Raw genomic sequence first — 12,242 nt, 5'->3', positions numbered from 1 at the left:
ATAGGCAAGTCAATACAGTAATGCATGATGCTGTTTAAATGCTCTTTATTTGAATAAAATTCAAATTTAGTCTCAAAGTACAAGAACTGGCAGCAGGGCCATGGTTTGCTCTTGCCACCCAAGAAGTAAAGTTTCTGCCATTCCCATATCGCTTTTACCAAGACACATTGCGTTTTTAATTCAAGAAACTTGAATAAAAGTACGGTTTGCATACGCTGAAGAAAATGCAGGTGTGTGGTCGTTAGAAAACCAATCCTTTGCGTTTGAATTTGCTGGACCAATTGCAGGGCTTTAGAAAAAGATAGCTGAAGTGTACAGGCTATCAAATGGCTGGAAACGAACATTGATGGAAGTGCTGTGAATTGAAGGACCCTTTCCTATCAATGGTCAGAAAGCTTGAAAGCATTAAATAATTACTTATGGTCTAATAAGCGTAACACACTGTTGGGGTGGGGCAGTTAGGGGTGTGAGGAGGGATAATATGGCCGTGCGAACAGAAGGCCCTGGGTGGACACTGACGAAGGACAACTGACTTAAAAGTCAGTGTTATATTGCTGTGAGTCCACACCTCCTTCCGATAGAAGCTCTTGCTTACGCAGTGCAGAGCTAAATAAAATTGGCAAACGAATCTGCACATAAACATTTTTACCTAGCAGACACAATTCTAAACATGGCTAGAAGGAAAACGCAATGAACAGTCACAGAATATTTTTCAGAAATTCCAAAGCAGCATTTCCCCATTAAAGCAATAATGGCAGATAATATGTTATGTGCAGTCGTATTCCTAGCTCTGTATTAGAGAATATGGACTCCATTTTCATCATTTAATTTCTGAAGTTTGATCTGGTGGTAGAAGATGACATCTGCATACTAGAGCTACTTCCACCTCCGGAGGCAAATCCCCTTGCACTGGAAGCAGTCATACTGCCCCCTACTGCACCGTAATTTCCTCCCCCTGCACCATAGGTACCCCCTCCTGCACTGAAACCACCCCCTCCTGCATTGTAACTACCACTTCCTATGCTGAGACCGACTCCAGTGCTGAAGCTGCCTCCGCCTCCACCACCCATCCCCATATTTGGAAAACCAACTCCGCTTCTGGCTCCAAAGCCATATGCACCTCCATCGCGGAGTACACTGCTGCTGCCACCAAGGCCCAGACCACTGCTGCTACCTAGGCCGCCAGCACTGCCACTCAGCGCACCGCTGCCACCCAAAAAGCTCACACCTCCTGCTCCAGATCTGACCAGGGCTGAAAAGTAAAGAAATTCAAAATTGTTAGTTTGTTCAATTGGAGGCTAAGCATTCCATAAATCAATTACAAAGGAGAAGGTCAAAATGAACAGCAAATTACTCACAGATGGTCATAGGCGCAGTTCCGTGCAGCCTGCAAAAAGACAAAGAAAGAAGCGCATAAAAATGAAGGTTATACACAATACATTCCTACTTAGTTATATTTAGAGTGGACAGTATAGTATCTTTTTTTTCCTGTCCATCACCACGAGGAAAAAGCTGGCGGTGAGTAACAGGAAGAAAACGATAAAGATACCCTCACCCTGGAAATAAATTCCAGGCTGTCGGGATCATTAGGGATCATTGTTTTCCACTTTGGGAGATTTTTTCTGGAAAACAAAAACTTTGGAAAAGTTAGATGTCTGATCATCAAAACTAATAGCGGGCATCCACCATACTTTTTACCTTGAAAGGTACCACATGTGTCGGCAGTTCCCTTCAATGTACAGAGATGACCACTGTGTTGGCAGCCATCTCTAAATTTGCTAGATGGTAGTCTGTCAGTATAGTAAAAGTCCTCCACCACTCACAGATGGAGTACAGTCTGCCAACCCTTACATCAGAATATAAGGTAAGAACAAAAGATAGAATGAACTTTGCCTGGTCGTTCAGCAAGTGGTCCCAAAGTTCTACCATATGTATTTTCCTACATGCTTGTAGAGCATCACATGAGGACCACCCCTATGTAGGACGCCTGTAGTACAAGAAGCTTCTAGGACCACTATTCTATTACAGCCTCACTGGTCTAAAGAAATTCACAGGTTGCCTGAGGCTCATTAAACTTGAATATGAGCAAAGACTCTTGCAAGACTGGACGAGTAGTTAAGAGAAAACCCAATATTTTATAGAGCCCTGAATATCATTGCATTCCCAGACTCTGTTTATTCTTTCAGTTAGCTAGGAAGAGACAATATTCTAGGTATTGGCAGCACCCGCCAAATTTAGCTTGTTACTCTCTACAGAATAAGGACAAATATACTGAAACACGTCTAAATCTGCAAAGCAGTGGCTGTGCCACCAACAGTAACTTAAAAGACTTTCAGCTAAAGTGAGTGTTAATATGCACTGCTTTTACCACAGTGCACCTAGGCGAATTGTGCGCTTGTATGTCAAGCAATATGCTCCTTCCCCGCTTTTCAATCCTGTTGGTATGGTTTGGAATGAGTCTTTGGCTACTGCAGAGTTTGGTTTGGAAAAACAAAAAATAAGAAGTTTGAACCCCTTTTAACACCGATGGCAGCCATCCACTAATTATTTAGTACATTGAAATACATGATATAGTGGATTCCTTCAATGTATAGAGATGGCAGGCGATCTGGTGGTCATCTAAAAAATTGGTAGACAGTAGTCCGTCAGGGTGGCAGAGGTAATGTCTTCTGCCACCCTGATGGATTGTAATCTGCCGGCCAAATTCTAAATCAGGTCATTAGTGGTTCTTTAACCCCTTGGCCGCGGCGCGAATTCTGACACAGTGCTGGGGAGGAGAGTGGTCGTGCGGCACCGCCATGCTTGTGACGGAACAACTCCATCACGAGCCATGTGCGTGCTGTGCTCATGACGGAGCGGCCGCGGCGTGACGGAACCACTCCGTCATAAGCACAGCACGCCTGTGGCTCATGACGGAGTGGTTCCGTCACTAGCATCGAAGGAGTTAAGAGTTGAGTAGATGCGGACCATTCCACAAGGCGTGGTGGGTGCCCCATACTGCGTGATTTGTTTGGCCATTTATCGTTGGGCAAAGGACTAGATTTCTGCCAGTGAAATTTCAGTCTGTCACAAGGCATTAGTCAGTGTGCATAAGAACTGCCAGCCTAGTCCAGAACAGAATTAAGAGTCTTCCGCCCCTACCCCTAAACAATTTTTAGGGTGCTGATTGACTTGGATTAATTGTCAAACAGAAATTTTTGTTAATAAATAAATGCAAAAAAAACAAAATACAAAAAACAATCGAATATAATAAAAAGTTAATAAAAAACGTTTGGAAATCAGATCTGGACTGAAATAGTGGTCCTTGCAGGCGAGGTGTTATTCACTTGTTTTGCAAATAACTAAGAAAAATAATGAGCAGTACTGGCACATGTTTTTTTAATCATTAAATTGGCGCAGCCTTACTGCGCTTTAGCCAAAACCCTCCTTTGGTTTGATACTTAGTTCACTATTGGCATTGCTGTCAGGGTGGCACGAGACATGAATGTTTGTAAATTCATGTTTGAAAACTGTCACTTTAAAAAACAAATTACAGTCACATTATCGGATGTACGAAGGCAAAATGCTTCTTCATGTTATTGAAATGCACTTTTTTGAATTTTGAGGGGTGTTATTATATTTTTACACTTTGTTACAATATATTTTAAAAATGAAGGTGTTCCTAAAGTTAAGTGATGCAGGACACCTAAGCTTTGTTTTTCACTTTGACTGTAAATAAATGGTTGTCGTTTATTTAACCCCTTGCATGCGTCGGACGGCTCCCGGCCATCCAACGTTACAGTGGTCGTGTGCGTCGGACTGCCGGGCCCGTCTGATTTTAGTATGCGTGGAATTCGCCCACACCGCGGAGGGATTCCAGCTGCGTCCAAAGGGTTAATATATTTATAAATATTACAGCATCTAGTTGACGACAGTGATTATGACACTGACAACAACAATGGTGGCAATGGTAACTATTTCGAGTTTGCTGAAGACTACAGTTACATGTACTATGATTTTGTCGATGAAAACGATGACCCCATCGGCGACAAAAACAACAATACAGTTTGACGAAAACCAACCAGAACATCATCGACGAGGGAAAAGAAAGGTTTGAAAAATAGAATTTTTTTTCATTCCCATTAATGTGAGAATATGCTCTACCAGTAGGTTATCACTACTACCCTCAAGTCATGTACTAGACGAGGATGACTCTGATTATGATGGGCCCTGTAAAATGGCACATAGTCAATCAGAACTCCATGTAAAATGCCAACAAGATGATGAAAGCGATTAATATTATGTAGAGGAATATTAATCTTCTCAGACTGAGGTTCATGGAAACCAGTCTATGGATGTGATCCAACCCTATTCACAAAAACGACAATATCAAGTGGAAATGTTAGACGTGCCAAAAGCCTTAGACACTGATTTAAGACTCATGCTTGCAGACTATTATAAAATGTTTCTCGAGCCCTTGAAAATAACTTTAACTAGAAAAGCTTCAATACATCCACAATCTCCTTGTGTGCACCCATCTACTCCGCAAACACATTGTAACTTACCATATGCATCTTCTCTCAAACAAGCACCACAACCAAAACCTCAATCCTTCTAATGGATGACAATATGTCTATGGATGAGGAACGAGAAGTACCAGAAGATGAAGATGTGGCTGCTGAAAAGGATGACTATTTAATCCTATCCCTAATCCCACCAGTTCCACAACCTATAGATTCTCCTCCAAAAAATACAGGGAGATGTCATATCCTTTTGGAGGGAGTAGCAAAAGGTTTTAAATACCAATGCCTACAAAACAATTAGACTGTTTCATATACGAATTCAAATAACCCTCTTGTAAAACAATCCAAGAAGTTCCTGTTGTTCATTACGTTTGGGAGAAAGATATTAAAACAATGGAAAATGAAACAATAGTCTCAGTGGTCCTCCCACAATTAGACAAAAACTATAAAGCCCTGGAGAATTTGTCAATTTTTTTAATTAGACACCCGAATCCCCATTCCGTGGTAATGCAGGCTGCCCAACACTGCTCGAAGAAGCATCAGCACCAACCTCTACACTAGTTGGCAGAGAGAGAACGTGTCTAGATAATAAAGGAAAATGTTTTTCGCCAGTGTCAGTAATCACAGTTTGTCCAATTAGTGAGCAATACTTGCTCGGTAAGACAGGCAGATGTGGTCTGATATGGAATCATATATTGATCATCTTCCACACAGTGTTAAATTGGAAATAAAAAAGATCCTTCAAGGAGACATTTTCGGGCACCATGAGAAATGATAGATTATGCTTTGGACACTGCACCCACCGGCTTCAGAAAATTGGCAGGAACAGCTGTTCTTAGGAGGCAATTGTGATTGAAGGTTACTTCTGTCAGGCTTGAAGTGCAAAGCAAAATTCTGGATTTGCCATATGAGAGTGAAGTTCTTGTCAAGAAACATGTAGATGATTCCTTGCAAGCAATTCCACCTGACATTGATACCGTAAGGTTACTGGGTAGTCTGCAACAGAGGAGGAGCCCCTTTCGTGGAGCAAGTAGAAGGCAATTTTCTCCAGAGGAGGATGCAATCATCTCAACCCTTGCCAGACCTGGCTTTTCCAATGGGTTTATCCCCAGACTTTTTGCTTTAGGGCCATTCTGTTTTGAACCCTTTTTTGTTGTTTTTTTTTACTCTGGGCACTTTGCCACTGTTGATCAGTGCTAAAGTGCATATGCTCTCCCTGCATATTGTGTTTATGGATTGGTGATTCCATGAATGGCATTTTTGATTTACTGGTAAGTCCCTAGTACAGTGCACTGGGTGTGCCCAGGCCTGTAAATCAAATGCTGCTATTGGGCCTGCAGCACTCATGGTGCCACACACATGAGCAGCCTGTAAATGTAACTCAGACCTGCCACTGCAGTGTCTGTACGCAGTTTGGTACTGCCATGTCGACCTAGCAAGTGCACCCACTTGTCAAGCCTTAACCATTCCTTTTCTCCTTTTCGTACATGTGGGACACCCCTAAGGTAGGCCCAAGGTAGCCCATAGGCAGGGTGCAGTGTATGTGAAAGGTAGGACATGTACTAAGGTGTGTGACATGTCCTGATAGTGAAATGCAGTTTATTTATTTAAAAGGTTTTATATAGCCCTACTGGACCCAAGAGTATCAGAGCGCTTTACAGGATAGGTGAAACATCATGAAACAGGTCAACATAGGGCAATTTAATAACATAGGATAAGGCATTTGAATCTTACGAGAGTAAAAGGAAGAGGTAATTAAGAGATCAGGTAACGGAGAAGAGGACTGTTGAATAAGTAGATAGAGATGGGTAGATAGAGAAGGAGAGAGAATATAGGAAATGTAAGTAGGAGGTGGAGTGAAATGAGAAAATGGACAGAGCGTTCAGTATCATTAAGGACCCCAATATTTGTTAAGAAGAAGCATCTTGAGGCTTTTTTTGAAGAGAGGGTAGGAAGGGTTGCAACGCAGATCTTTGGGAAGAGAGTTCCAAATTCGAGGGGCATTGCCTGAGAATGCACGTGATTGAGTCTTTTTACTTTTGATCCGAAGGGGATAAGGACAAGGGCGTTAGTGCTCCTCAGAGATCTAGCACACCCTGCTTTTTGGAGTTTGTCAGAAAGGTACACGGGGGTGTTTTGGTGAGGGGCTTTGTGAGTGATACAGGCAATCTTGTAAGTGGATCTGCCTTCTATTGGGAGCCATTTGAGATTTTTGAGGACAGGAGAGATGTGATCATATCGCTTACAGTCAGAGATAAGTCTGGCCGCCAGGTTGAGAACAGATTTAATCGGGGCAAGTTGGACTTTGGGGGTACCAGCAAGGCACTGTCCCGTATGATAGAATGAGAATTTTTGTATGCCTGAACTCCGAATATAAAGTTGTATCTTTTAGTACGAATGATTTTTACATTCTGTGTTTGAAAATACCACTTTTAGAAAGTAGGTATTTTCTTGCTTAGCCATCCCTTGTGCCGCAACTGCTTTGTGTATTGACTGTCTGGCTTTGGAGTGACAGGGGCTGAGGATGCACATTCTCTCAGACAGCCACTGGGGGTTGGGGGAATGATGTGCGTCGTCCCTTTCTTGGGTAATCAGGTCAGGGCTGAATAGACCTGGGCTGCACTTAGAGTAGGGGGAGGAGATTTCCTTTACACCTGAATGGGCCTGGTCTACTTTGGACAATGCTGTCTCCACCTCCTGTCAGGAAGCTGCACCAGAGAACTGGTTTTGGCTGGGCAAGGAGTTTCTTTTCCACCAGAGAACAAAGGCACTGCAGAAGGCCCCGCCGCACCGCATCCTTGGACTCACCAACGCCATCTGGACGATCGTCATGAGCTGTTCCTTGCACCCCGTCCTGTGGGCACCGCAATTCACTGCCTTGCTTCATTCTGCCTGTACGTCACCGACACTGGGGCTGCACCACCCAAACACCGACCGGCTATGTCACCTACACCACAACCTGCCAGCACTGCATCGAGTACCACTTCACCCCACATCATAAGCCTTGGACTCACCGATGCCGTCTGGACAATCATCACCGTACTGCTGCCTGCACCGCTTCGTGAGGGCACCACACCCTGCAACGCTCCCATTTTAAAACGCAACATTTGCACCAACAGACTCACAACAAAGTGTCGGCCGCAACAAGAAAGGTACTGCTCACGAGTCTGTAAATGTTTTAGCTGGCCCGTACCGACGCTGTCGGCTGGAACTGTTAGACTGTTGTTTACAGCATCGCGGAAGCCCTGGACGGAGCTACAGACTTGTGTTGTGGATATTTCTACATTTTTAAGCTTTCCTTGCAAACTGCATATTTTTCAGAACTGTACTTTGGATTTCTGTCGCTTTTGGTCTAGTTTGGTTTAGATAAAGAATTGCTTATATTTCTAAACTGGTGTGGTGTCCATTTGTAGTGTTTTCACTGTTATTGTATGTGTGCACAAATGCTTTTTACACTGCCTCTGTGAGAAGCCTGTCTGCTTGTACCAAGCTACCAAGGGGGTGAGCAGGGGTTATTTTAGAAGTGTACCTCCCTTACCCAAACTACGAGGAAGGGTCCCTACTTAGACAAAGGTGCAAACCATTGCCAGCTAGAGACACCCATTTCTAAAAACCCTCTTAACAGGAACATCAGCCGCAATACATACAGCAACAATACAGACAGCCTCCTTCCGCAGCTTATACAAAACAAGCCCAGAGGAGAAAACTGGGTCAGTGACTGGGTAGAGGCATTGGCTACTGTTTCCCTCAACACAACCTAGGGGTCGAATATCATAATATTGAATGGAATGGAGATCCATAGCAACAGACCGTTGGGTATCTGACCTGATTGCCTATAGTCATACATTGGAACTTCCCAAATCCATCATAAAATAAATCTCAAATGCATCTCCATCATTTTAAATTAGAAATCCTAACCATGCTCAGCAAAGGAGCCACAGAAAAAGTTCCATGCAACTAGAAAGGAATACGTTCTATGCTCATTTCCTCTTGATAAGGACAAGATCAAGAGAATGGAGAACCCTTCTGGGTCCACGAAATCTAAACAAATATTTAAGGAAACAACCATTTTGCTTGGTCAAGACATCCTTCAGCTACTCAATCATGGAGATTAGAAGACCACATTAGATCCTCAAATTCTTAAGGTTCGAAGTTGCCGGCAGTCATTATTAATTCAAAGTTCTCCCTTTTGGACTGAAATCGGCTTCCCATATTTTTACAAAATGTCTTACCCTCTACCCACAGAAATATGTCCTCTGACCATCGAGAAACATAACTTTCTTGGATGCTAATCTGTAAATGACAGAGCATAAGAAAGGTGGGCCAAACTAATACATCTAGAAAATATGCTGCAGAAAAGAAAGTTAGTTTTAGCTCTTCTCTTGAAGTACCTCTCCGGAATGATGTTATCATGCATTCCTTTACTCCCATATTGCTGATTTTGAATGAGACACCTTCAGGAAGAGTTGGACAATCAATGGATCCAAATTCATGGCTCTTTCAATGATATAATTCAAATCACTCCAATGATGAAAGCGGCACTTCTTTGGTAGATTCAAAAGGTGAACCTATCGAGAGGTGTGACTTTCATGCCTGAGATCCCAAGTTTTGTGATTACAACAGATGCTTCCCTAGAAGGTTGGGAAGCTCATCTACAAAACCTAGAAATCAGCGGCAAGTGGGCTTCACACCAACTAAATCTTCCCATTAATCTCTTAGCACTTTAAGCTGCAGGTTTAAGTCACCAGCCATTTCTTCTGAGAATAAAATGATCATCTGTACTTGAATGCACAGGCAATATTTCTACAATGCCTTACATCAACAAACAGGGCAGCAGTTGATCTTAAGCATTGTCCCACGAACCTCTAAAAATTGGATAATGGTTGATACAACACTGAATAAAGCTCCAAGCAGAACATGTGTATGAAAGGCACAATGTCGTGACGGGCACATTGAACAGAAAGACGAACAACTGTCATGAATGAGAAATCAACCAAGAGGTTGTGAACCACATATTTGCCCAGTGAGGCAAACCAAATGTAGACCTTTTTGGAACACCCCAGAATCAAAAATGTGAGTTTTATGCAAGCTGGTATTCACAAACAGGATTCCGGGGGAATGGGTTTTCAATGCATGGTCAGGAATTTTTGCCTAAGCTTTTCTCCTGATACCTTTGGTGTCAAAACTACTGCACAAGATGAAGAGGGAACCATATTGAATAATTCTTATAGTTCCAGAATGGCTCAGGCAACATTGATTCAGGAAACTACTTCTCCTCTCAGAGAAACATCCCATCCAACTACAGTCTGATTCCCCACCTATTGGCGATGAACCGCTGCCAAGTACTTCATAAGGATCTGATATCCTAAGACTTATCAGCCTTGCTCCGGAATACAATTAATTTTCACATTTGAACATTCAAAAGGATAGTAAAAAAAACCTAGCCAGAGCAAAAACCAGAAACAAAACTTATAAATTGAAGTGGAAACGTTTATGTTGTTAAGAATCAAAAATTCATCCCATAACATCTACACCAGAACAGATACTACTGTATCTGTTACATCTAGTTGAAACAGTTTTTGCTCATACTTTTATTAAAGTACATTTAGCTGCAATATCCCGCTTCAGAAGATCCTCTGATACACCAACCCTGTGGTCTACTCTACCAGACGTATCAAATAATTTCTTCAAAGAGCTCTTTACTCTCTGCCTTCCAACAAAACATTCTCTTACTGTTTGGCAATGAAAAGCCCCTTCAAACCCATTCACAAAGCAGAAATTAAATATTTTTTATGGAAACTGGCACTATTATTATCCTTGAAGTCGGCAAGGAAAGTAAGTGAAATACAAGCTTTCACCATTAGGAGCCATACTTTCAATTAAGAAGTGATTGAGTAATTTTGAAAACAAACCCCCAGTTCATTTCGAAGTTTCAGAGTTTCATTTACATGAGCTAAAAGCATTATTTCCTAACTCAAACAATGTAGCGGAAATGGTATTGAACACCATAGAGGTTCAAAGATCCTTGAAATTTTACATAGACAAAGCAAAACAAATTAGACCAAGTACTGGTAGCATATGGTGGAACTCCTCTACAACATTTACCGCATTCCAAACAAGGCATACTAACTGGATTTCTACAGCCATACAATTTTGTGCTTTGTAAAGCACAAAGTAAAGTTCGAGCACACTTCACAAGGAGTGTTTCTATCTCTACATCTTTGTTTGCTGGTGTTTCTATGCACAACATTTGCAGAGCAGCAATGAGGAAAATTAAACACACATTTACGCAGTACTACTGCTTGGACTCATCAGTGCAGTAAGATGTGGCAGTGGGACAAGCGGTATTATATTGTTTACGCCAATAAATTGAGCTGACAGTTCATTTTCTATTCCACCATCCGCTATTTTAATAATGAATATAATATGATGCTTAAGTGCTAACTATTCTGATTCAAGCATGTGAATTTCTGAAAGACCCAATACTAGAGAAGAGAATATGTTTCTTACCTGTAACTGTAGTTATCCAGTATTTGCATCTTTAATTAATTCACACACGACCCACCCTCCTCCCCTGAGAGGCTCATCTTATCTTCTATAGTGCTGTATGTTCACACTAGTACTTGAAAATATGAGCAAGGAAGCCTCTGAGTGTGGTCTACAAGATGCTGCAACCCTGGTTGTGCGATGGAGGCTGCAGAGAACCACGCCTCTGCGTAGTCTCCCGTGACCCGAAGTCTGGACTCCACCCCCCTCAATGGCGATAGCGATAGTGGGACGGAACGCTAGCTGATCTTGTCCGGAGCTCCCCCGCTCGAAATCCGTTCAAAATCCAGGCAGAGGCAGAGGCGTTCTGCTAAGCTAGACATCGGAAGACATCGGTCATGGGCGAAGGATAAGTGTAAAAACGCAGAGAAAAGCGCCGATCCAGCCTCCAGTCATCTGTCATCACGCGTCTTCGACCGGAGCTCCCAGTTTAAGGTCAGACAGAGTAATTGATCAGTAAAAACGCTTGGGGACTAGGAGGAGGTTAAAAAGAGAAAAAAAAATAATAAAGCTGCTGCTGCAGCTTTTTCTTTTTCCTCTCACCCCGTGTATTGGAAGGACTGTGGCTGATCTATGGAGCAGTATTGTTTTCTTTAGCTATCAGATGGGAAAATTCGAGCACATTCCTCTGTACTATGTCTTTTGAAAAATTGAGTAGCTGCCTGGGGTGGTAGTTACTCGGACTGTGTTTTGTTATGGACAGCGGTTACTCCCGGACCAGCTAGACCACTTGATCTCGGGATCAGGACCAGAGTGCATCACCTGGATTCTGCCAAAACCCGGTGGGGGAATTTTTTTTTCTTCTTCTTTTACAACTTGAAATAGAAATAACCTTGGAATCCTGCAGCGAAGGTAAAAAGAGGGTGTAAGGAGGGTCGAAGGTGTAAGGGCGAAGAAGAGGAGAGACCACAATGGGCAAACCCATGAAAGAGGGAGAGGAGGTGGTAAAACTAAGCAAAGTCGAAATGGCCGCCCGCTCAAAGGCAAGGACACGACTAGCTCAAGCCAAAAAAGCTGCACGTAAGGCACGTAAGGCAGCCGAAGCTGAAGAAGAGAAAGGGAGAGATAAGATTCGAGAGGAGAACTCAGCTGAAGATACTACGCCGGAGTCCTCGGAGGATGAACTTTCTCCCTCCTCTCCCTCCCTCCCTACCTCCCTCCCTCTCTCACTACCTCACTCCCTCCATGATGAAG

At 42.8% G+C, this 12,242-nt stretch overlaps 1 protein-coding gene across 1 annotated transcript in view; it reads right to left on the bottom strand.

Moving 5' to 3' along the window:
* Positions 1–519: 519 nt before the first annotated feature.
* LOC147748230 (keratin, type II cytoskeletal cochleal-like) overlaps positions 520–12,242 on the bottom strand; it is a 214,146-nt gene continuing 202,423 nt past the window's right edge. Inside the window, exons 8-9 of the mRNA XM_086959155.1 lie at positions 1,359–1,387; positions 520–1,252 (exon numbers count right to left, since the gene is read on the bottom strand). Of these exons, the coding sequence (XP_086815281.1) occupies positions 825–1,252; positions 1,359–1,387 (457 nt within the window). The 3' untranslated portion in view covers positions 520–824. The remainder of the gene's footprint in view (positions 1,253–1,358; positions 1,388–12,242) is intronic.

The sequence above is a fragment of the Lissotriton vulgaris genome, chromosome 1_1 (assembly GCF_964263255.1).
Source record: "Lissotriton vulgaris chromosome 1_1, aLisVul1.2, whole genome shotgun sequence".
NCBI classification, from domain to species: Eukaryota; Metazoa; Chordata; class Amphibia; order Caudata; family Salamandridae; genus Lissotriton; species Lissotriton vulgaris.
Note: the sequence above shows the minus strand (reverse complement) of the source record. Positions and strands in the feature narration are given on the sequence as shown.